General features: G+C 50.1%; 2 protein-coding genes across 3 annotated transcripts in view; both read right to left on the bottom strand.

Moving 5' to 3' along the window:
* The window catches only part of LOC144611883 (B9 domain-containing protein 2-like), a 250328-nt gene that overhangs the window by 90561 nt on the left and 135277 nt on the right, over window positions 1-24490 (bottom strand). The gene's annotated exons all lie outside the window — the stretch shown is intronic.
* The window catches only part of LOC144611858 (RAC-beta serine/threonine-protein kinase-like), a 76184-nt gene continuing 60053 nt past the window's right edge, over window positions 8360-24490 (bottom strand). Inside the window, 8 exon segments of the mRNA XM_078431166.1 lie at window positions 8360-11228; window positions 15803-15905; window positions 17354-17441; window positions 18266-18320; window positions 18323-18479; window positions 20582-20710; window positions 21620-21742; window positions 23873-23941. Coding sequence (XP_078287292.1) covers window positions 11149-11228; window positions 15803-15905; window positions 17354-17441; window positions 18266-18320; window positions 18323-18479; window positions 20582-20710; window positions 21620-21742; window positions 23873-23941 — 804 coding nt within the window. The 3' untranslated portion in view covers window positions 8360-11148.

The following is a 24490-nucleotide window of genomic DNA, read 5'->3' as shown; positions in this document are numbered from 1 at the left end:
TACACTCCATATACATTAGGGTTTGTAGGTTAATTGGCTGGGTATAAATGTAAATTGTCCCCAGTGTGTGTAGGATAGTGTTAGTGTGCGGGGATCGCTGGGCGGCGCGGACTCGGTGGGCTGAAGGGCCTGTATCTCTGAACTAAACTAAAACTACTGCCTCCCCTCTCCCCTCGTCTGGCCCAGGTTCAAACAGTCCCTGAGTGCGGTCTCGTTGGAGGTCTACCCCAGCAGTTGCTGGCTTTGACACACCAGCCCGCTCTTTGATCCAGATGTCTGGCCAAAGTCAATTATTTTATTTATTCTGGGGAATTAGAATCAGGCGCAAATATTGTGACCACACCACCCTCTGCTGGCTCCTTCACTCCACCAAACAGCAGCCTCCGAGGCCATCCAGTGGTTGCGGGTGGCTGCACATCTGCAGCAGCGGTTAAGGGTTGCCAACTGTCCCTTATTAGCCGGGACATCCCGGAATTTGGGGTTAAATTAGTTTGTCCCGTACGGGACCGCCCTTGACCTGTGTTAGTCGTGGTTGCCAACTTCCTCACTCCCAAATACGGGACAAAGGGTGACGTCACCTTGTCCCGTATTTGGGAGTGAGGAAGTTGGCAACCCTTACTAACAGCGCCAGAGACCCCTGATCAATACAATACATCTTTATTGCCATTGTACAGGGGTACAACAAGATTGGGAATGCGCCTCCCATACGATGCAATAAATTAATTAGGTAGTCAGTATAAATTTAGACAACCCAGTGAAACAAAATTAGAACGTTTAAAAACAGAATAAAGTGCAAGTAGGTCTGTGCCGGTTCACTGTGCGATGTGACCATCCGGCTCAGCAGGACCGGTTCATGGCAGCTATGGCCCTGGGGATGGAGCTGTTCCTGAGTCTGGAGGTGCGGGCGTAGAAGGCCTTGTATCGTCTGCCCGATGGAAGGAGTTCGAACAGACTGTTGCAGGGGTGTGAGGAGTCTTTGTGGATGCTGGTGGCTTTTCTGAGGCATCACGTGTTGTAGATGCCCTCCGAGACTGGTAGCTGTGTTCCGATGATCCTCTGAGCTCTATGGACTACCCGCTGAAGAGCTCTCCGGGGTGCTGTCTGCACGGAGTTTGTACGCTCTCCCCGTGACCTGCGTGCATTTGCTCCGGATTCCTCCCACACTCTAAAGACCTACGGATTTGTATTTCAATTGGCTTCTGTAAATTGCACTTAGTGTGCAGGATAATGTAGAACTAGTGGGGATAATAATAATAATAAGTGGGGATAGTGAAGAACCAGTGTGAAGGTACAGGTTTGCACATTAATTGGCTTCAGTGAAAATTGTAAATTGTCCCTAGTGTGTAGGTTAGTGTTAGTTTACGGGGATCGCTGGTTGGCGTGGACCCAGTCTGTTTCTGCTAACTCTGGACATCCTGGTTTTCAAGCTCCTGTATAGAAACATAGAAAACAGGTGCAGGAGGAGGCCATTTGGCCCTTCGAGCCAGCACCGCCATTCATTGTGATCATCCACAATCAGTACCCCGTTCCTGCCTTCTCCCCATATCCCTTGATTCCGCCAGCCCTTAGAGCTCTATCTAACTCTCTTTTAAATCCATCCAGTGAAATTGGCCTCCACTGCCCTCTGTGGCAGAGAATTCCACAGATTCACAACTCTCTGGGTGAAAAGGTTTTTTCTCATCTCAGTTTTAAATGGCCTCCCCTTTATTCTTAGACTGTGTGGCCCCTGATTCTGGACTCGCCCAACATGGGGAACATTTTTCGTCCCAGAAGGTAGAAGAGGGAACAGGGGAGGAGACAGAGGGTAGGCATCTCATGGCAAGTCCAACCTCACTCACGCACCATGACAATGGAAGGACGTAACGAGCCGATGATGGACTGTGATGTTTAGTTAGTGTCACGTGTCAGTGGTCTTGATCTTCCATCTACACTGGAATTTAGAAGGATGAGAGGGGATCTTATCGAAACGTATAAGATTATTAAGGGGTTGGACACGTTAGAGGCAGAAAACATGTTCCCAATGTTGGGGGAGTCCAGAACAAGGGGCCACACAGTTTAAGAATAAGGGGTAGGCCATTTAGAACGGAGATGAGGAAAAACTTTTCCAGTCAGAGAGTTGTGAATCTGTGGAGTTCTCTGCCTCAGAAGGCAGTGGAGGCAAATTCTCTGAATGCATTCAAGAGAGAGCTGGATAGAGCTCTTAAGGATAGCGGAGTCAGGGGGTATGGGGAGAAGGCAGGAACGGGGTACTGATTGAGAATTATCAACCATGATCACATTGAATGGCGGTGCTGGCTCAAAGGGCCGAATGGCCTCCTCCTGCACCTATTGTCTATCTACCTCATTGAAGACAGACTCACAGACTCCTGACTCAGTGACAATTTCTTCCCAGCTGTTATCAGGCAACTTCTCAACAACTAGAGAGGTCCTGACCTCCCATCTACCTCATTGGAGACCATCAGACTATCTTTGGTATCACAAAATGCTGGAGTAACTCAACAGGTCAGGCAGCATCTTGGAGAGAAGGAATGGGTGACGTTTTGGGTCGAGACCCTGAAGTCAGTCTGAAGAAGGGTCTCGACCCGAAACGTCACCCATTCCTTCTCTCCCAGATGCGGCCTGACCTGTTGAGTTACTCCAGCATTTTGTGATACCTTTGATTTGTACCTGCAGTTATTTTCCTACTCAGACTATCTTTAATCGGACTTTACCTTGAGCTAAACTTTATTCCCTTCATCCTGTTGTCTGTACACTGTGGACAGCTTGATTGGAATTATGTACCGATGCTCCTCGACTTACGATATATTGACTTTACGATGGTGCAAAGGTGATACCCAATCAGTAGAAAGTCAGTCAGCCACACGATCATGAGTGTAAACCACCGATACTCTACAGTATACTAGCACAATGTAAGTGTTCTGAGCACGTTTAAGTTAGGCTAGGCTCAGCTATGATGTTCGGTAGGTTAGGTGGGTATGATGTTGGGTAGGTGAGGTGGATGATGTTGGGTAGGCTAGGCTCGGCTATAATGTTGGGTAGGCTAGGTGGCTATGATGTTCAGTAGGTTAGGTGGCAATGGCAGGACTTTCATATGAAGAAAGACTGGATAGACTGTGCTTATACTCGCTGGAATTTAGAAGACTGAGGGGGGGATCTTATTGAAACATATAAAATTCTTAAGGGGTTGGAGAGGCTAGATGCGGGAAGATTGTTCCCGATGTTGGGGAAGTCCAGAACCAGGGGTCACAGCTTAAGGATAAGGGGGAAGTCTTTTAGGACCGAGATGAGAAAACATTTCTTCACACAGAGTGGTGAGTCTGTGGAATTCTCTGCCGCAGAAGGTAGTTGAGGCCAGTTCATTGGCTATATTTAAGAGGGAGTTAGATGTGGCCCTTATGGCTAAAGGGATCAGGGGGTATGGAGAGAAGGCAGGTACGGGATACTGAGCTGGATGATCAGCACGATCATATTGAATGGCGGTGCAGGCTCGAAGGGCCGAATGGCCTACTCCTGCACCTATTGTCTATTGTCTATTTTCTATGTTTCTATGATGTTGGGTAGGTTAGGCTCGGCTATGATGTTGGGCAGGTTAGGTGGCTGTGATGTTCGGTAGGTTAGGTGTATTAAATGCATTTTCGACTTACGATATTTTTGATTTACGATGGAGCACCTGTATAGTCTTTACAATGACTGGATAGGAGGCAACAAAAAAGCTTTTCATAGTACCTCGGTACACATGACAATAATAAACTAGACTAAAAATCTGGCGTGAAGTTACAAGAGTGTTCGGACTGCCACAAGGACGATCAGTGCGCTTCAGGGAAGAAAGCTTCTCACTGTAACTCGGTGCACACTACAATAAACTAAACTGAGATAATACCTCCTCTACCATTGCATGCCCAGGAAGGCAACGCAGGCTTTCCCCAAGAGACAGCAGAATTACCTCAGCATGTCGTGGCGGTAGAGTTGGTGCCTCACAGCGCCAGAGTCCCAGGTTCGATCCTGACTACAGGTGCTGTCTGTACGTTCTCCCCGTGACCTGCGTGGGTTTTCGCCGAGATCGTCGGTTTCCACCCACACTCCAAAGACGTACAGGCTTGTAGGTTAATTCGCTTGGTAAATGTAAAAATTGTCCCTAGTGAGTGTAGGATGGTCTTAATGTGCGGGGATCGCTGGTCGGCGCGGACCCGGTGGGCCGAAGGGCCTGTTTCCGTGCTGTATCACTAAACTAGACATTCACTGGGCAGGTGTCTGCATCATTGTGGGCAGCACAGTGGGTAGAGCTGCTGCCTCACAGCGCCGAGACCAACATTCAATCCTGACCGTGGGTGCAGTCCGAGTGTGTGGAGTTTGCACGTTCTTCATGTGACTGTCTAGGGTTTTTTCCCACATCCCAAAGACATGCAGGCTTGTAGGTTTGTAGGTGCCTTGAGTGTGTAGGCAGTGGATGAGAAAGTGGGATAACACAGAACTAGTGAACGGGCGGTCGATGGTCAGCACCAAAGATACCAGAGGAACAAGATGGACCACTCCGTTGAAATCGCCTATACTGAAGTGTAGTACGCAAAGGAGCCATTTTAGTAGGCAAAACCCGCTGTTCGTTATGCCTCTCGCAGTGTAATCAGTGTTTTGGGGGAACAGTATGTGTGATGATACCATTAAAATGCAGAATATATCTCATCTATCAATTCACAGATTTTTGTTGTGTTTCTTTAAATGTTTCTGCAAGTTTCTGCCGACTAAAATGACCGCCGTGACGTACTACGGTTTTTACGGTCGAGTGGTCAATGTTCCTCTAGTATCTTTGGTCGGCACGGACTCAGTGGGCCGAAGGGCCCTGTTTCCACGCTGCCCCTGTATCTTTCCAAACTCGATTCAATCAGCGTGGGTGATGGGAAGAACGAGAAAGAGAGCAAGAGAGAGAAAGAGAGAGAGAGCTGAGAGCGAGAGAAAGAAAGAGAGAGAGCGAGAGCGAGAGAGAGAGAGAAAGAGAGAGAGAAAGAGAGAGAGAAAAAGAGAGAAAGAGAGAGAGAGAGAGAGAGAGAGAGAAAAAAAGAGAAAAGGAGAGAGAAAGAGCGAGAGAGAGAGAAAGAGAGAGAGAGAGAGAAAAAGAGAGAGAGAGAGAGAGAGAAAAAGAGAAAAGGAGAGAGAAAGAGAGAGAGAGCAAGAGAGAGAGAGAGCAAGAGAGAGAGAGAGAAAGAGAGAGAGAAAAAGAGAGAGAAAAAGAGAGAGAGAGAGAGAAAGAGAAAAGGAGAGAAAGCAAGAGCGAGAGAGAGAGAGAGAGAGAGAGAGAAAGAGAGAGAGAGAAAGAGAGAGAAAAAGAGAGAGAGAGAGAAAAAGAGAAAAGGAGAGAGAAAGAGAGAGAAAAAGAGAGAGAGAGAAAAAGAGAAAAGGAGAAAGAGAGAGAGCAAGAGAGAGAGAGAGAGAGAATTTGTTAAAATTCACTTTTTTTAATTTAAAATTCATAGCATTCAGACAAAATTTTACATTGTGTTTTGTCAGGTAGCTTTTTTTTTGTACATTTTAAACATAATTTATGGAGAGCTGTTTGCTTAGTGAGAAATGTGTCCAGGTACCAGCTCTACAAGTCACCACGCATGTGTTAACTATAAAACAATTTTTTTTTTGTGGGATAGCAAAAAAAAAAAAGAAACTCATTTTTTGATAAAGTAACTCCAGGGCTTTTCCACTTTTGTTTTCCTCGTGCCTTTATATTTCGTTCTGGCACCTTTTTCCTTCGTCGCACAGTATCGCGCTGCAACACAAGCAAATCTGGTCCGGACCCACTGGGATACAAGGCTGCTTCGAGTTTAACAGCAAACCTCGCATCAAGGGAACAGCATCGCCGATAAAACATGGACACTGGAGTTTACACAGAAAATAACAACGACTAACGACAGACAACGGTGAATAGCCGGCTCTCCGCGAAGAGCCAAATGGGAGGGATATTGTTTACATGGCAACACGGTTCAAAATTGTACTTCATGATTCCAAATTCATGGCCTTGGAGAGAACGCATTCAATAGCACAGGAGGGGTGGGGGGGGATAGTGGGGTCTGTGGGAAGGGGGGGGGAGAGGAGAAAGCACAGGAGGGGAAGAGTGTGTAGGGGTCTTGGGGAGAGGGGGGGGGAGAGAATAGAGAGCACAGGAGGGGAAGGAAGGAATGGGCAGAGAAGGGAAGGAAGAAAGCACAGAGGTGAAAGGATGTGTGGGAGAAGGGGGAGAGAGAGGACAGAGGTGAAGGTGTACATGGGTGTGGGAGAGAGCTGGAGGAGAGAGTACAGGTGAAGCGCAAGCAGGGGTGTGGAGGAGAGGGGAAGAAAGCAGGTGGGGGAGGGCGTGTAGAGGTGGGAGGAACACAGAGGTATTGGGCACACAAGGGTCTGGGAGAATGGGAAGACAGCAGAGGAAAGAAGGATGTGTGGGGGTCTAGGGGAGAGGGGGAGAGTAGAGAGCGCAGGGGGAGAGTAGAGAGCGCAGGGGGTGAAGGGGGCGTGAGGAGAGGGGGAAGAGTACAGAGCGCAGGAGGGGAAGGTGTAGAAGGGTCTGGGAGAGGGGGAAGAGAAAGCACGGAGGTGAAGTGTGAGCAGAGGTCTGGAGGGGGGGGGGGGAGAGAGAGAGAGAGAGAGAGAGAGCGAGAGAGAGAGCGAGAGCGAGAGCGAGAGCGAGAGAGAGAGAGAGAGAGAGAGAGAGAGAGAGAGAGAGAGAGAGAGAGAGAGAGAGAGAGAGAGAGAGAGAGAGAGAGAGAGAGAGAGAGAGAGAGAACGAGAGAGAAAGAGAGAGAAAGAGAGTGAGAGAAAGAGTGAGCAGCAGTTAGCAAACAGAAAGGCACGATCACAAGCAGGCAGCTGTTGGCTTGGACACAGCTACAGGGTGGCAGAGCAGGAGTGTGCAATCACAAACACATGTCGAGTGGCCTCGCGCGTACAAACAGCGGGACAGAGCCGGAGACAGAGGGGCAGAGCCGGAGACTGCTCCTCAGACACCTGGCACAGGGCAACAACTATTAACACAGAGCGGAGAGGGGGCGAAGGATACTAAACTAACGGGGGGAAAGGGGCAGTTTCCCCATCGAGACATCAAGTGCTGTCTGAGGCTTGTGCCCACCGGTGTAGGAGGGAACTGCATTGCCCGCTAATGTTCCCCGCATTAAGACAGCCCTCTACTTGCATGCTGGGGGCAGGCAGCCCGCTGTGGCCAACTAACCTGTGGGAGGTGGGGACGAAACAGGGAAAGGACCAGGGGGGGAAGAACACACACAAGTGGCGACAGGGAGAACATGTAACGGCCACGGAGAGACACAGACAGACAGTGCCCAGGGTCAGAATAGAAGCCCGGTCTGCACTGCGGACTGACTGCACGGGTGTACACACATGCACGGGTGCATCTGCTAGTGGGGGTGTAACCACACAGTAGAGAGGTATAACTGATGATGCAGGTGCGATGAGGTAGGCAAGGGGCAGAGAGACGGGATGGATAGATGGATGAATTGCAAGTGACCCAATACTGTGCTCAGTCTGGAACAAGGTCGTCTACCGTTTCTACATTACTAATGATTATATTTACAAAAGGCTCCAAAAAAACAAAAACAAAACAACAAAAAAAAGCAAATTTTAACAAAGCATTAAAAAGGGAATCAAACCCATTTGCTTCCCAGTACTGGGGTTCTGTATTCTTCAAAAGAAAAAGTTGCTGGGTTGTTACCTCAACTCCTCACGCCCCGGACGCTAACAAGGACTCCGTGGCACCTGGCGGGCACTGGTGGTGCCTCTCACGTGGAACCCACACTAGGGGCAGCTTCTCAGCCCCAGGTGGCACTCTGCCCAACAGGATGCCCAGGAGGTACGGTGCTAGAGCTGGGCATTGTCCTGTGCCCACACCCACTGGGGTCCTAGACTAGAGTAGGTGCCACCCAGAGCATTGTCCACCCAGAGCATTGTCCACCCGGAGCTGGGCATTGTCCTGTATCCACTACCACCAGGGTCCTAGACTAGAGTGGGTGCCACCCAGAGCATTGTCCACCCAGAGCATTGTCCACCCAGAGCATTGTCCACTCAGAGCAGGGCATTGTCCACCCCGAGCTGGGCATTGTCCTGGGCCCAATCCCACTAGGGTCCTAGACTAGAGTGGGTGCCACCCAGAGCATTGTCCACCCGGAGCTGGGCATTGTCCACCCAGAGCATTGCCCACCCAGAGCATTGTCCACCCGGAGCTGGGCATTGTCCTCAGTACCCACTCCCACAACGGTCCTAGACTAGAGTGGGTGCCACCCGGAGATTTCACAGCCATGGGTACAAACAACTCTTCTCACTGCAGCCCCCCCACGCCCCCCCACCCACCCACCCCCACCCCATCCGAACGAGGGGCTCCTGTACAAACACGCGATCGGCCGTTAAAGCCAAGACCGCACTCCGACAGCAAAGCCGAGAGTTAATTGATATACAACATACACAATTTTTTTTTGATTGGAGGGAAAGGTAGAGGGGGGAGGGGGCAGATAACAGTGGGGTGGATTGAACCCCAGATGACCAAGTTACTTGCAACCTTCTGTGCATTGAGACGTGTGGTAATGTGCCCAATATCTCACATATTCACAATATACATCCGTAACAACCGGGGGATTCAACAGCAACTCAAACCAACCCAGGAGTGAACTGCAGATGCAAGATAAGATACAAAATGCTGGAGTAACCCAGCGGTTCAGGCAGCCTCTCTGAAGAGAAGGAATGGGGTCGAGACCCTTCTTCAGACCCGACACGAAACATCACCCATTCCTTCGCTCCAGAGATGCTGCCTGGCCCGCAGAGTTACTCCAGCATTTTTGTGACTACGTTGACAGAAGTGGACTTTATTAGTTAGACGTGAACCCACGCCCCTCGTGCTCCCCCCTCCCCCCCTCACGAATTCGTAGTCGCGCTCTGTAATTTAAAAAAAATCCGCCTTAACACTGTTGACATGACTTTTGTCACTACAGTACCTTCAATAAATATTGATCTGTACCTAACACAGGACAAAAAAAATTGAACATTTGAATAGCTCCTAATGGCCTGCAGTTAGTTATCACATAATCCCGTCCCCACTCCAAGATCCCCAGGATTCAGCGCTCAGCCCAAACACTGCCTCGCAGCTGAATGGGCTGTTGGCACAAGCTCAGGACTGAAAAATTAGCCACCCTCCCTCCTTCCACACAGTCCCCAACCCAGAAGCAAGTTCTGCAGCCTCTTTTAAGGGAATGAATACAAATTTTGGGAGCTGGGAATTCACTTTTCCCTTTTCCGATGTGTGTGTGCATGTGTGCGCGCGCGCGCGTGCGTGCGTGTGTGTATGTGTGGAGTAAAACACTGTCTCACTGCTAAGTGACTGGTTACTGGGTTATCCAGCACTAACTGGGAGAGGGCCAGAGCATCAGGTTAAAGCCACACGAGTGAGAGGCATCTCTCTCATAGGGTTGCCAACTGTCCCGTATTTTGGGCCTAATTGGTTTGTCCCGTTTTTGGCCCGGGACAGTGTAGGCTAACGGAGTGCGTTTGTCCAACCCGCGTAGCAACCCGCCTCCCGGCCCGGGCGGCCGCCATTGGAGGAGCGGAAGCACCTGGCCGCTGGCTGGGTGAGGTCAGGTGGGGCGCGGGGCAGTGACGTCAACCTGGTCCAGTATTTGGGAGGGAGATAGTTGGCACCCCTACTCTCTCATACCCTGCACATGGTTGCCCCCGATCCTCTCCCCACCCTCCACCCACTGGGAGTCGCGTCGCTGAGCGGGGGAGGGGCAGGACACATCCCCAACGCACAACAGGCCGCTATCCAAACGCCCCAGAAATGCCCTTCAAGGTGAATCCGAGCTCCTTCAAACACACAGGTGAACAGACAGGCACGCCAGCCCTCCCTCCCTCCCTCCCTCCCTCCCTCCTCTCTCCGAAGGGGATGGGGCTGCCTTGTTTACCTATAAACTTATTTTCTCTCCTGGAAAATTCATTGCCCTAACAACTAAACCCTCCCAAGCTGGGCGTTCCGGTATCAGTAGGGCAGGAAACCTTTGTGAAGGGCAGCCACTGACCTCCCAGGGTGTTGAACCTCAGTGGAGCTTATCGTGTGTGACTGTCCGTCCACACAACCCACAGGTGAAGCAGAGTGCTGGTACGCTGGACTACAACTATAGAAACAGCAGGGGGTTCTGACATTAAATCTACAAACAGCGTCCTCCAATGATCAAAATGAACTGCAACGCTCCGGAACCCCTCTCTCCAACCCATCTCTCCCCAGCATCAGCTCTGCTCTATCAGACCACCAGTGTGTTTGTGTGTGCCAGTATGTATTTGTGTGCGCACGCCTGCGTGTGTATTTTTGTGCGCGCGTGTGTATTTGTGTGTGTGCCTGTGTGTGTGTTTGTGTGCGGCGTGCATGTGTATCTTTTTGCGCGCCTGTGTGAATGTGTATTTGCACACCTGTGTGCGTATCTGTGTGCTCACGCACACGTGCCTGTGTATCTGTGTGCGCACCTGTGTGAATGTGTATTTGCACGCCTGTGTGTATCTGTGTGCGCACGCACATGTGCATGTGTATCTGTGTGCGCGCCTGTGTGCGTATCTGTGGGCTCACGCACACGTGCATGTGTATCTGTGTGCGCGCCTGTGTGTGTGTGTGTATTTGCACGCCTGTGGGTATCTGTGTGTGCGTCCACTAGCACCTCAATGAGTTATATGCGCGTTCAAAGGAACAAAGTATGGAAGTAATCCGTTTTTTTTTTAAAAGGTGAAAGGTTTGAATGGTGACAGGATGCAACTCAGTAGCACACGAGTGAGCCCTGGCCTACTAGAGGCCTGACCCTCGCTGTACAGATTTGCATTAAAATATGCACAAACGTTCCCAGCTCGTGGCTATTACAGCAGTGGAAGAGTCACGGCCAGCTTGTTTTTTATATACACACACACACACACACACATATATATAAAAACAATCGCTAGAATAAGTGTACTGCGAGGAAGCTTCCACTGAATGCCTGCATTCCTGGGACGTGGCAGCTGGAGGCCGATGTTGAAGCTGGAGTTCTGGGACCGTGTGGAGTTGCCTTCTCCTGGTCACGGGGAGGAGGAGGAGGAGGAGGAGGAGGAGGAGGAGGTCGCGGGTTGTTTTTGGTGCTGTTGCAGTCGTTATTCTCGTACACTCGCTGAGTAGGAGAACTGGGGAAAGTGCGCCTTCTGATCGCTCTCCATCAGGTCAAGGCTGTCGACTGCAGGAAGAGGAAAGAGATCCAGCCGTCAGCAGCGGAACAGCGGGCGGCTCCGAGACGCAGCAGTACCGTATAAGAAAATAACTGCAGATGCTGGTACAAATTGATTTATTCACAAAATGCTGGAGTAACTCAGCAGGTCAGGCAGCATCTCGGGAGAGAAGGAATGGGTGACGTTTCGGGTCGAGACCCTTCTTCAGACTGAAGAAGGGTCTCGACCCGAAACGTCACCCATTCCTTCTCTCCCGAGATGCTGCCTGACCTGCTGAGTTACTCCAGCATTTTGTGAATAAATCGCAGCAGCACAGTCGATGCCTCACTGCGCCCGAGAACCGGGCTTGATCTCGGGTTTGGGTGCTGCCTGTGTGGAGTTTGCACGTCCTCCCTGTGACTGCGAGGGTTCGCCAGTTTCCTCCCACATCCCCAAAACATGCAGTTTTATAGGTTACTTGGCTTCTGTAGATTGCCCCCAGTGTGTAGGATATTACTAGTTTAGTTTTTTGGGTTTTTAGTTTAGAGATACAGAACGGAAACAGGCCCTTCGGCCCACTGAGTCCGCACGAACCAAGCGATCCCCGCACATTAGCACTATCCTACACCCACTAGGGACAATTTTACACTTACACCAAGCCAATTAACCTACAAACCTGCACGTCTTTGGAGTGTGGGAGGAAACCGAAGATCCCGGAGAAAACCCACAAGGTCACGGGGAGATCGCACAAACAAGACAGCGCCCGTAGCCGGGATGGAACCCGGGTCTCCGGCGCTGCGAGCGGGTAGAGCCGCTGCCTCTCAGCACCAGAGACTCGGGTTCAATCCTGACCTTGGGTGCTGCCTGTGCGGAGGTTGCACATTCTTGCTGTGACCACGTGGGTTTACTCCGGGTGCTCTGGTTTCCTCCCGCATCCCACAGACATGTGGGCTAATTGGCCTCTGTAAATCGCCCCTGGAGTGCAGGGAGTGGATGAGTAAATAAAATGACACAGAACTAGTGAACGGGTGATTGCTGGTCGGCGTGGACTCGGTGGGCTGAAGGGCCTGTTTCCATGCAGTATCTCTAAACTCACACACAATAGCACAGCTCAGGGACAGGCCCTTCAGCCCACTGTGTTTGTGCTTAACACAATGCCAAGTTGAAGCACTCTCTACCTGCACGTGATCCATGCCCATGAGCCTAACCTACGGCACCTGAAACGAGAGTCCATGAGCAGGCACTGCCAGATCGCTCGCTCCCCACCCACCCACAGAGCTGTGATCAAACATCAGCAACTCTGTGGAAACTCATTGCATTCCGATCTTTAAATTAACACAGCTTTATAAACCTATTTGTATTGGCTGATTGAAAGACACAGCACAGAAACAGGCCCTTCAGCCCACCGGGTCCACGCCGACCATCGATCACCCCGTTCACTAGTTCTATGTTTTCTTATTTGCTTATCCACTCCCTACATGCGAGGTATTTATTCACAAAATGCTGGAGTAACTCAGCAGGTCAGGCAGCATCTCAGGAGAGAAGGAATGGGTGACGTTTCAGATCGAGACCCTTCTTCAGATTGGGGCGATTTACAGAGGCCAATTAACCCATATGTCTTTGGGATGTTGAAGCCAGAGCACCTGGAGTAAACCCACGTGGTCACAGCGAGAATGTGAAAGCTCCACACAGGCAGGATCGAACCCGGGTCTCTGGTGCTGAGAGGCATCAGCTCTACCCGCTGCACCGACAAGATACACCCCTTTACAAACACTAACCCCAACATCAAAGCAGCTCAATGAACAAGAGCTAACTTACTTTGAATTCTAAACTGCATCTTATGCACCAAAAATCTAGTTTATTACACAAACATTTTGCATCTTAGTGGAAAATCAGAATGCAATAATTCAAGTAATAAATATCAATATTGGATCAGTATATCATTGTTTGTTAAATTAACGCATTAAAGTATTTTTTCAACCGATTTATCCCCACCGATCGCTATAGATTAAAATGCACCCAATGAAATTAGAACAATTTACCAGCTACATTGAAACCGTTGCTTTTTATTTCAGATTATTTCTTCCAGTGCCTCAAAACAAATGACACCCCAGGAGATGTTTACTCCGTAGTCATTATCGTCTGACATTTGCAAGATCTCTATACTCAGATAAATCATATCATATCATATATATACAGCCGGAAACAGGCCTTTTCGGCCCTCCAAGTCCGTGCCGCCCAATGATCCCCGTACTTTTTAACACTATCCTACACACACTAGGGACAATTTTTACATTTACCCAGCCAATTAACCTACATACCTGTACGTCTTTGGAGTGTGGGAGGAAACCGAAGATCTCGGAGAAAACCCACGCAGGTCACGGGGAGAACGTACAAACTCCTTACAGTGCAGCACCCGTAGTCAGGATCGAACCTGAGTCTCCGGCGCTGCATTCGCTGTAAAGCAGCAACTCTACCGCTGCGCCACCGTGCACTCTCTCTCACTCTGGACAAGATTCTTTTTCCCCTCAAATCTTTCATACAAACCCGAAATTAAACTCGGGGCATCTTAAGGTGGCATTCATTTAAAGCAGGGGTCGGCAACTTTGTTCTGCAGAGGGGCCAGGACCCATGTCTGTGAGCAGCGAGCCGGCTACATCTATCGCCACAGTTAATAAATGGAGGGAATAATAACACATACCTATCCATATACTAAAACTCCCGTTTGTTCGTTTGTTTGTTCCTGATCTACAGCCAAAACGGTACACGATAGTGCGACAATTTTAGGCCCACCTTACTCACCGTCCCTTTGGTGCCAATGGAAGAAGTCTCATTGAAATCGGTGTTATATTTTTAAAGTTATTCACATTTTAAAGTTTAAATCTATCTCCTAGGGGGAGGGGGGAGGAGAGGGTGCTGCACCAGTGGAATTCTCTGCCTCAGAAGGCAGTGGAGGCCAATTCTCTGAATGCATTCAAGAGAGAGCTAGATAGAGCTCTTAAGGATAGCGGAGTCAGGGGGTATGGGGAGAAGGCAGGAACGGGGTACTGATTGAGAATGATCAGCCATGATCACATTGAATGGCGGTGCTGGCTCGAGGGGCCGAATGGCCTCCTCCTGCACCTATTGTCTATTGCTGCACCAATGCAGGAGAGGTTTGGGCCCAACTTAGTCTAGTACTAACTAAACTTTGACTTATATTTATATATTTAAGCAATATTATGTCTACTGAACAGAGCAGTTAGTTTGAGATATATTGGTATTAAAACTACCCGCACACCTCTCTGTCTGTCGGTGAGGTCTGATCAACACTTAAATCTGTCCCAATCGTGTCTTCCTCCAATTTCCTCTATGACACTGGAGGAGGCCCATGACAGAAAGGTCAGACTGGGAGTGGGAGCTGCCTGTGCGTTGAAGTGCTCAGCCACCGGGAGATCAGGTGTTGGTTAAGGCGGACTGAGCGAAGGTGTTGAGCGAAACGATCGCCGAACCTGCGTTTGGTAGCAAAACGATCACCGAGCCTGCGTTTGGTTTAAAGAGTGCCGTTTGCCCCTTGGGGTTGATTGAATGCAAGTAAGTGTGTAAAATATTCTGGGGAGACTGCAGAAGTAGGGGGGGAATCTGGTGTCCTCATCAGCCCCATAGGCATGGTTCTGAGACATGCTCGCTGGGTTCCAAATGCCAGGACCCTTTTTTGAATGTGGGGAGTGAACACACAATAACACCATGCGTAAGAAGGAACTGCAGATGCTGGTTTACACCAAAGATAAGCACAAAATGCTGGAGTAACTCAGCGGGTCAGGCAGCATCTCTGGAGAGAAGGAATGGGTGACGTTTCGGGTCGAGACACTTCTTCAGACTGAGAGTCGGGGGAGAGGGAAACGGGAGATATGGAAGGGCGAGGTGTGAAAAAGACAGATCAAGGCAGACAGTGATCAAGGAAACGTGGAATGGTTCATTGTTAGCTGTGGGGAAGGTAACAAGGAGCCACACAATCAGTAACATTAATCTGGAGGACAGTGAAATTAGTTGGAGAATGAGGGATGGAGAGAGGGGGAAACCAAGGGTTACGAAGTTAAAGAAATCAATATTCATACAGGTGGGGTGTAAGCTGCCCAAGCAAAATACGAGGTGCTGTTCCTCCAATTTGCGTTGGGCCTCACTCTGACAGTGCGGGCCCAGGACAGAGATTAACGGGATTGAGTTTTGAGGCAACAGATGAGGCTTTCAATGTTGTTTGAAAGGACTTTACAAAAGCATTTGACAAGATTGTGCAAGACGGGCTGATCCAGGTTAAGGCACGTGGAGTCCTAAGCAATTGGTTCATTGAATACAAATTTGGCTTGGTGATACACGCTGGAAATGGACGGATGCTTTACTGTTGAATATGCGACTCGCGGCCTCTGAACTACACGATTACATTTAAGAGACAGACGTGAGTGAATGTGTAAGGCATGGAAGTCAGTCCTGATGCAGATAAATGGCATTAGTGTAGATAGATAAGGCAGTAAGGGCCTGGCGGGAGTTTCTATGACTAACATTAACAACACACAAATCAAACAGTCCTTAGTCACGCCTGACGTGCAGGCATCCAGTTACTCACATTTGTCTGGGGGGGTGACTGTTATCGTCTCTGCTGTGAACTCATCGTCGAAATATCGTGTGTCTGTCTCGGAGGATACCTGGGGCTTGAAAGGTGGCACAAGCTGAAGTCGAGGGGGTGAACGAAGAACAGGAGGCATTAGGCGGGTGGCAGTGTAATCTTCACACCACGCGGTGCAAAGCCACCCGTGATCAGAACCTAGCAACCAGAGCACTAGTGGGAGCCAGCCAGCCACCCACATACAACGCCTCCCTCTGCCATCTCACACCCTGGGTCTCTCCCCACACGGGGAATGCAACCCATTTACCCATACGTCACTCTAGCACTCATGCACACCACCCATCACCCACAGTCTGATAAGTATAAGAAAATAACTGCAGATGCTGGTACAAATCGAAGGTATTTATTCACAAAATGCTGGAGTAACTCAGCGAGACAGGCAGCATCTCAGGAGAGAAGGAATGGGTGACGTTTCGGGTCGAGACCCTTCTTCAGACTGATGTCAGGGGGGCGGGACAAAGGGCCGGCGGTCTGATACTCATCTCCCCTCCCACAGGCGTCAGCCATTCAACTCTGACAATCAACCCCCATGCTCTTTGCGAGAGTTTATTGAACACAAATCAACAGTTCGGGTTTCAAACGACTCCAAAGTATTGAAAAGGTGTGGAGGAAAATGACTGCAGATGCTGGTGCAAATGGAAGGTATCATAAAATTCTGTGATGCCCCCAAAGTATTGAAAGATGCTGGCGAGGCCTGCACAATCAAACCCGAGACAAACTGCTGGAGGAACTCAGCGGGTCAAGCAGCATCCGCAGAGAGAATGGACTGATGCTGTTTCAGGTCAGGACAGTTCTTCGGACTGCAGTCTGAAGTCTCCAGTGAGAAGGGCCTTGACCAAAAACGTTAGCAGCCCATTACCACCCCAGCTACTGCCCGACACACTGAAATTCTTCCAAGGCTTCAGCCATTTTCGGCTTGTACTCGCTGGAATTTAGAAGATTGAGGGGGGATCTTATAGAAACTTACAAAATTCTTAAGGGGTTGGACAGGCTAGATGCAGGAAGATTGTTCCCGATGTCCAGAACAAGGGGTCACAGTTTAAGGATAAGGGGGAAGTCTTTTAGGACCGAGATGAGAAAGTTTTTCTTCACACAGAGAGTGGTGAATCTGTGGAATTCTCTGCCACAGAGGGTAGTTGAGGCCAGTTCATTGGCTATATTTAAGAGGGAGTTAGATGTGGCCCTTGTGGCTAAAGGGATCAGGGGGTATGGAGAGAAGGCATTTACGGGATACTGAGTTGGATGATCAGCCATGATCATATTGCATGGCGGTGCAGGCTCGAAGGGCCGAATGGCCTACTCCTGCACCTATTTTCTATGTTTTCTATGTTTCTATGCTTTCACTCCAGATTCCAGCGCCTGCGGTTTCTTCAGCTCCACGTCTGACAGACTCTGGGAAAGATCCCGCTGCCTGGCAGAACACCTCTTGCCCACCACCGCCCACCTCCTCCCTCCACGGCAAACGAGTGCCAAATGCTCAGGGGCTCTCACCCGCTTCTCCACGACATCCTGCCAGCTGACAGAAACAAAAAACTTGTGGTGCATTACTTCCTTCGCATCCTCTGGACCACCCCCCAACCTAGAGGCAAGGGGAGAGAGGAACACAACATCAGTCACTCAACCTTCACCAGGCCCGGCCCATCTCAACAGTGCGCTGCCTGCTCGGACTGCAGGCACACCACCGGGTCATTGTGTCTTGCTGCACGTGACAATAAGCCAGCAGCAACCTGCCCTGTGTAGGAAGGAACTGCAGATGCTGGTTTAAACCGAAGATAGGCACAAAAGCTGGAGTAACTCAGCAGGACAGGCAGCATATCTGGAAAAAAAGAATGGACATGGTCTCCAGCGTGGGAGGAAATCGAAGATCTCGGAGAAAGCCCACGTGTTTAGATTTAGATTTAGAGATACAGCGCAGAAACAGGCCCTTCCACCCACCGAATCCTTGCCGCCCAGCGATCCCCGAACATTAACACTATCCTACACACACTAGGGACAATTTTTATAGTTACCCAGTCAATTAACCTACATACCTGCACGTCTTTGGAGTGTGGGAGGAAACCGAAGATCTCGGAGAAAACCCATGCAGGTCACGGGGAAGAACGTACAAACTCCGTACAGACGGCGCCCGTAGTCAGGATCGAACCCGAGTCTCCGGCGCTGCATTCGCTGTAAGGCAGCAACTCTACCGCTGCGCCACCGTGCCACCCGTGTTCATGGGACGAACGTACAAACTCCATACAGACAGCACCCGTGGTCAGGATCGAACAAAGGTCTCTGCTGCTGTAAGGCAGCAACTCTACCGCTGCGCCACTGCGACGCTCTAAACTGGTCATTGAAGATGGGGGATAGAAAGAATGGACTGCTGCATGTAGTTGGGCTTTGCGATCTGAAGAACGCTCGTACCTTAGTTTGGGGTCTTTCTTTAGCAGTCCCGAGAGGAACGATTTGGCTTCTGGGTCAGGGTGCGGGGAAACCGAATCTCTTCCATGAGGATGAGCTCGAAGAGCTTCTCGTGGTCCTGGTTGTAGAAGGGGAGCCGGCCGCACATCATCTCGTACATCACCACTCCCAGGCCCCACCAGTCCACGGCCCGCCCATAGTCATTGTCCTCCAGTACCTGGGGGGAGATGAGAGGCATTGTCAGAGGTTGTGCAGAGATGGCTCACCACCCAGCACAAAATAATCACCCACAGTACAGGGGCAATTGTCTTGATCTGTATTGAACCCTCTCTACTTTAGTTTAGTTTAGAGATACAGTGCGGAAACAGGCCCTTCGGCCCACCGGGTCCGTGCCGCCCAGCGATCCCCGCACACTAACACTATCCTACACGCACTAGGGACAATTTTTATATTTACCAAGCCAATTAACCTACAAACCTGTACGTCTTTGGAGTGTGGGAGGAAACCGAAGATCACGGAGAAAACCCACGCAGGTCACAGCTTAGAGACACAGCGTGGAAACAGGACCCTCGGCCTACCGAGTCTGCGCCAACCAGAAGTCACTCATACGCCTATCCTACGCAACAAGGACAATCTACAGAAGCCAATTAACCTGTTCGTCTTTGGAATGTGGGAGGAATCCGGAGCACCCGGAGAAAACCCACGCATTTTAGATTTAGAGATACAGCGCGGAAACAGGCCCTTCGGCCCACCGGGTCCGCGCCGCCCAGCGATCCCCGCACACTAACACTATCCTACACCCACTAGGGACAATTTTTTACATTTGCCCAGCCAATTAACCTACAAACCTGCACGTCTTTGGAGTGTGGGAAGAAACCGAAGATCTCGGAGAAAACCCACGCAGGTCACGGGGAGAACGTACAAACTCCGTACAGACGGTGCCCGTAGTCAGGATCGAACCTGAGTCTCCGGCGCTGCATTCGCTGTAAGGCAGCAACTCTACCGCTGCGCCACCGTGACTGCCCCTACATTCACAGGGAGAATGTGCAAACTCCACACAGACAGCACCCAACCATAGTCAGGATCGAGCCTGGGTCTCTGGAGCTGTAAGGCAGCAACTCTGCCCCAGTGCCACCACTAGGCCATGGGGCAATGTGGGCGGGTGGGCGGGCGGGTAGATGGGGCATCTTGGTCAGCACAGGCAAGTTGGACCAAAGGGCCTGTTTCCATGTCGTATGACTCACACTCCTGGAAGTGGACCCAGAAGGATTACAGGGAAGAGGCAGAGTTTGCACAGGACTAGCTGTCCGCAGAGGCTCAGGGACAATTCAAACAGATTGTTTCGGGTGGTACATGTTTAAAAACACAGGAAGAACGGACGTATTTAGCTCCAACAATGGCGAAAGTTGAACAACTTTAGAGTCATACAGCATGGAAACAGGTCTTTCGGCCCAACTTGCCCACACCGGCCAACATGTCCCTGCTACACTAGTCTCACCTGCCCGAGGACCAGAGGACATAGGTTTAAGAAGGGGAAAAGATTTAATAGGAATCTGAGGGGTAACTTTTTCCACACAAAGGGTGGCGGGTGTGCGGAACAGGCTGTCAGAGGAGGTAGTTGAGGCAGGGACTAACCCAACGTTTAAGAAACAGTTGGACAGGTACATGGATGTCGAGTTCGCGTTCGCGGTCAGTTGGATGACAATAATCAGAGACGGCACAGTGGCATACTCGGCCTTCCCAGGTGGACCGGTAACTAAAGCTGTCAATTGAATGGTCCATCGCGTACCCTTCTGAGGACATGGACAGGACAGGTTTGGAGAGATGTGGGGCAAATGAGGGCAGGTGGGACTAGTGTAGCTGGGACATGTTGGGCCGAAGGGCAAGTTTCCACGTTGTATCACTCTATGACTGAAGTTGTTCAATTTTAGGAAGTTACGAGACCAAGTGGACCCGTTGGGCCCAAACATCTCCTGCATTGGTGCATCACCCTCCCCTACCCCCCCCCCCCCCCCCACTCCCTCCCTCCCCTCCTCTCCCCCCCCTCCCTCTCAACCCACCATATCCTCCCTCTCTCCACCCCTCCCTCCCTAGGAGGTAGATTTAAACTTTAAAATGTGAATAACTTCAAAAATATAACACCGATTTCAATGAAACTTCTTCCATTAGCACCAAAGGGACGACGGTGAGTAAGGTGGGCCTAAAATTGTCGCGCTACCGTGTACCGTTTTGGCTGTAGTTCAGGAACAAACAAACGAACAAACAAGAGTTTTAGTACAAAGATATACGTCGATGGGGAAAGTAGTTGGAAACGCTCACCTCAGGAGCCAGGTACTCTGGGGTTCCACAGAAGGTCTTCATGGTGGCACCATCCGTGATCCCCTCTTTACAGAGACCAAAGTCCGTGATCTTGATATGGCCATCTTTATCCAACATGAGGTTTTCCAGCTGAAGGTAAACAGAGTACAATGGCTTTAGATACGGTGCAACACCTCAGCAGCGGCCATCTTGTGTGTCCAGGCCCTCTATGGAGTGCCCCCCACCCCCCCGTACCCCTGAATAAACTCACTATTCATGACCAAATCAATAATCTACCAGGATGGTCACACAAATCTCTGGGACATTTTGCTATGTAAAAAAGGCACCGTCAAGACCAGATGGCTGACAATACACATCTTTCCCACTTGACCACTTTGCCTAGTGAGACCGCACCTGGAGTACTGTGTGCAGTTTTGGTCTCCAAATTTGAGGAAGGACATTCTTGCTATTGAGGGAGTGCAGCGTAGGTTTACGAGGTTAATTCCCGGAATGGCGGGACTGTCGTATGTTGAAAGACTGGAGCGACTAGGCTTGTATACACTGGAATTTAGAAGGATGAGAGGAGATCTTATCGAAACGTACAAGATTATTAAGGGGTTGGACACGCTAGAGGCAGGAAATATGTTCCCAATGTTGGGGGAGTCCAGAACCAGGGGCCACACAGTTTAAGAATAAAGGGTAAGCCATTTAGAACGGAGTTGAGGAAAAACTTTTTCACTCAGAGAGTTGTAAATTTGTGGAGTTCTCAGCCTCAGAAGGCAGTGGAGGCCAATTCTCTGAATGCATTCAAGAGAGAGCTAGATAGAGCTCTTAATGATAGCGGAGTCAGGGGGTATGGGGAGAAGGCAGGAACGGGGTACTGATTGAGAATGATCAGCCATGACCACATTGAATGGTCACTGTGCTGTGCTGTGAATGGTCGCTGGCTCGAAGGGCCGAATGGCCTCCTCCTGCACCTATTGTCCATTGCCTTCACTCCTACCGCTGTCAGGAGTGCTTGTGAACACAAAGGATAGCAGATAATGGGCGGATACCAACCTTCAGATCTCTGTAGACCACGTTCTTGTCATGGAGATAGTCCAGGGCAGACACGATCTCGGCACCGTAGAACCGAGCGCGGTCCTCAGTGAAAACCCGCTCTCGCGAGAGGTGGAAGAAGAGCTGAAGGAGCAACAAGAGGAACAGAGGGAGAGCCTTCCTCCATCAAACCCATCCTATTTCATAATGGATCTGCATTGAAACACACTTGATGCTGCAATCTACAATGCCCCAACACAAATCTATTATTCTCAGGTAAAAACAAAATTGCTGGAAAACCTCAATAAGTCAGGTAGTATCTGTGGAAAGAGAGACACAGAGTTAATGTTTCAGGTTGAACTTGATATACTACCAATCTGAATTTAGATTTATTCAAATGACAAGCGTCAGATTTGTTTTAAAGGGGTGTGGGCAGGGATGGGAAAGGCCTCGACATCCTTTGCATGAGGGGGAAAAGGCCTCAACATTTCCACCGTGCTTTGCATGAAGTGGGCCCTGCCTTCAACTCAGCAGAGAAGATAGACACAAAATGCTGGAGTAACTCAGCGGGAGAGGCAGCATCTCTGGAGGGAAGGAATGGGTGACGTTTCGGGTCGAGACCCTTCAGCTCAGAACAACCTGGCTCCAATCTTACACTAATTCACCCCGATTCTGACTGCTCAACCACCAGAGATAGCTCCCCTCGACCAACTCAATGTAAACACTTGGATCGCCTCTAATCCTCACAACGGGTCTCCACCCAAGTAGACACTCTGTCCTCAAATTGCCTCAATCATTCTGACGAGTCTGTTAGGGCGGCGCGGTGGCACAGCGGGAGAGCTACAGCCTCACAGCGCCAGAGACCCAGGTTCGATCCTGACCACGGGCGCTGTCTGTACGGAGGTTGTTCGTTCTCCCCGTGACCTGCGTGGGTTTTCGCCGAGATATTCGGTTTCCTCCCACACTCCAAAGACATACAGGCTCGGTATAAATGTAAATTGTCCCTAGTCTGTGTAGGATCGTGTTTGTGTGCGAGTTGAGTACAGGAGCAAAGAAGTCCTTCTGCAGTTGTACAGGGCCCTAGTGAGACCTCACCTGGAGTACTGTGTGCAGTTTTGGTCTCCAAATTTGAGGAAGGATATTCTTGCTATTGAGGGCGTGCAGCGTAGGTTTACTAGGTTAATTCCCGGAATGGCGGGACTGTCGTATGTTGAAAGACTGGAGCGACTGGGCTTGTATACACTGGAATTTAGAAGGATGAGAGGGGATCTTATCGAAACGTACAAGATTATTAAGGGGTTGGACACGTTAGAGGCAGGAAACATGTTCCCAATGTTGGGGGAAGTCCAGAACCAGGGTCCACAGTTTAAGAATAAGGGGTAGGCCATTTAGAACGGAGATGAGGAAAAACCTTTTCAGTCAGAGAGTTGTGAATCTGTGGAATTCTCTGCCTCAGAAGGCAGTGGAGGCCAATTCTCTGAATGCATTCAAGAGAGAGCTAGATAGAGCTCTTAAGGATAGCGGAGTCAGGGGGTATGGGGAGAAGGCAGGAACGGGGTACTGATTGAGAATGATCAGCCATGATCACATTGAATGGCGGTGCTGGCTGGAAGGGCCGAATGGCCTACTCCTGCACCTATTGTGTATTGTCCATCACCGATCGGTGCGGACTCGGTGTGCCGAAGGTCCTGTTTCCGCGCTGCATCTCTAAAGTTAAACGTAAAACTAAGAACCCGTGGTGCACACTCCACAGCCAACACCCCCCTCTAGATGCAGTACAGTACTTAGAACTGCTGCCGTAGAGAAACGCCAAAACTCATCCCAGGTAACAATGGAAACAAAATAAAAACCCAACTAGGTAATTCAGATTTCCTCAAGGTCACGTATAGAACGATAACAGGAACAAAGACCAGTTATATCATGCATACATCATGATTCATCAAAGGAAGGAAGCTGGAACATGAAGCAAACTGTCCCGGCACAGATTTAATGGGGATTACATTTGACAGTGTAAAGTGCCAGAATTGTCACTATGTGCCAGCACTATCACGGTTTGTTTCATTTGTTAAATGAGCTTCATACCCCCAGCAGCAAGCAGAGGTGGGGAAGGTTTGGTAGGAGTGAGATAGGCACATGCAAAAGCCTCACTGTCTCCAGCTAGAACTGGGGCAGATTGGCCAGACAGGGGCAAGTTAACGTGATGGCAGCTTTAGCCGAGAAGCCTGACGCCCAACACCAGCCCCAGTAACGGTGGGATGAAGGCACAGCACTTACCTCGCCACCATTTGCGTACTCCATGACAAAACATAACCTGTCGTTGGTCTGAAAGGCATATTTCAGCGTCTGTGAGGGAAGAGAGATCATTGCAGAATATTATGAAAATACATAATACATAACACATAGGTGGCGCAGCGCGGTAGAGTTGCTGCCTCACAGCGCCGGAGACCCGGGTTCCATCCCGACTATGGGCGCTGTCTGTACGTTCTCCCCGTGACCTGTGTGGGTTTTCTCCGAGATCTTCGGTTTCCTCCCACACTCCAAAGACGGAGAGGTTTGGAGGTTAATTGGCTTGGTATAAATGTAAAAGGCTTGGTGAATCCTGTCCCTGGTGGGTATAGGATAGTGTTAGTGTGCGGGGATCGCTGGTCGGCGCGGACCCGGTGGGCCAAAGGGGCCTGTTTCCGTGCTGTATCTCTAAAGTAGACTAAACAGCCGAGTCTGGTTGCACGGTGGCACAACGTTAGAGTTGCTGCCTCACAGCGCCAGGGACCCGGGTTCAATCCTGACTACAAAATCTGTACAAGTCTGTACATTCTCCCCGTGACCTGTGTGGGCTTTCTCCCTGTGCTCCAATTTCCCCCCACACTCCAAAGACGTACAGGTTGGTCGGCT

The sequence above is a fragment of the Rhinoraja longicauda genome, chromosome 41 (genome assembly GCF_053455715.1).
Source record: "Rhinoraja longicauda isolate Sanriku21f chromosome 41, sRhiLon1.1, whole genome shotgun sequence".
NCBI classification, from domain to species: Eukaryota; Metazoa; Chordata; class Chondrichthyes; order Rajiformes; family Arhynchobatidae; genus Rhinoraja; species Rhinoraja longicauda.
This window is presented reverse-complemented; position numbering and strand designations above follow the sequence as displayed.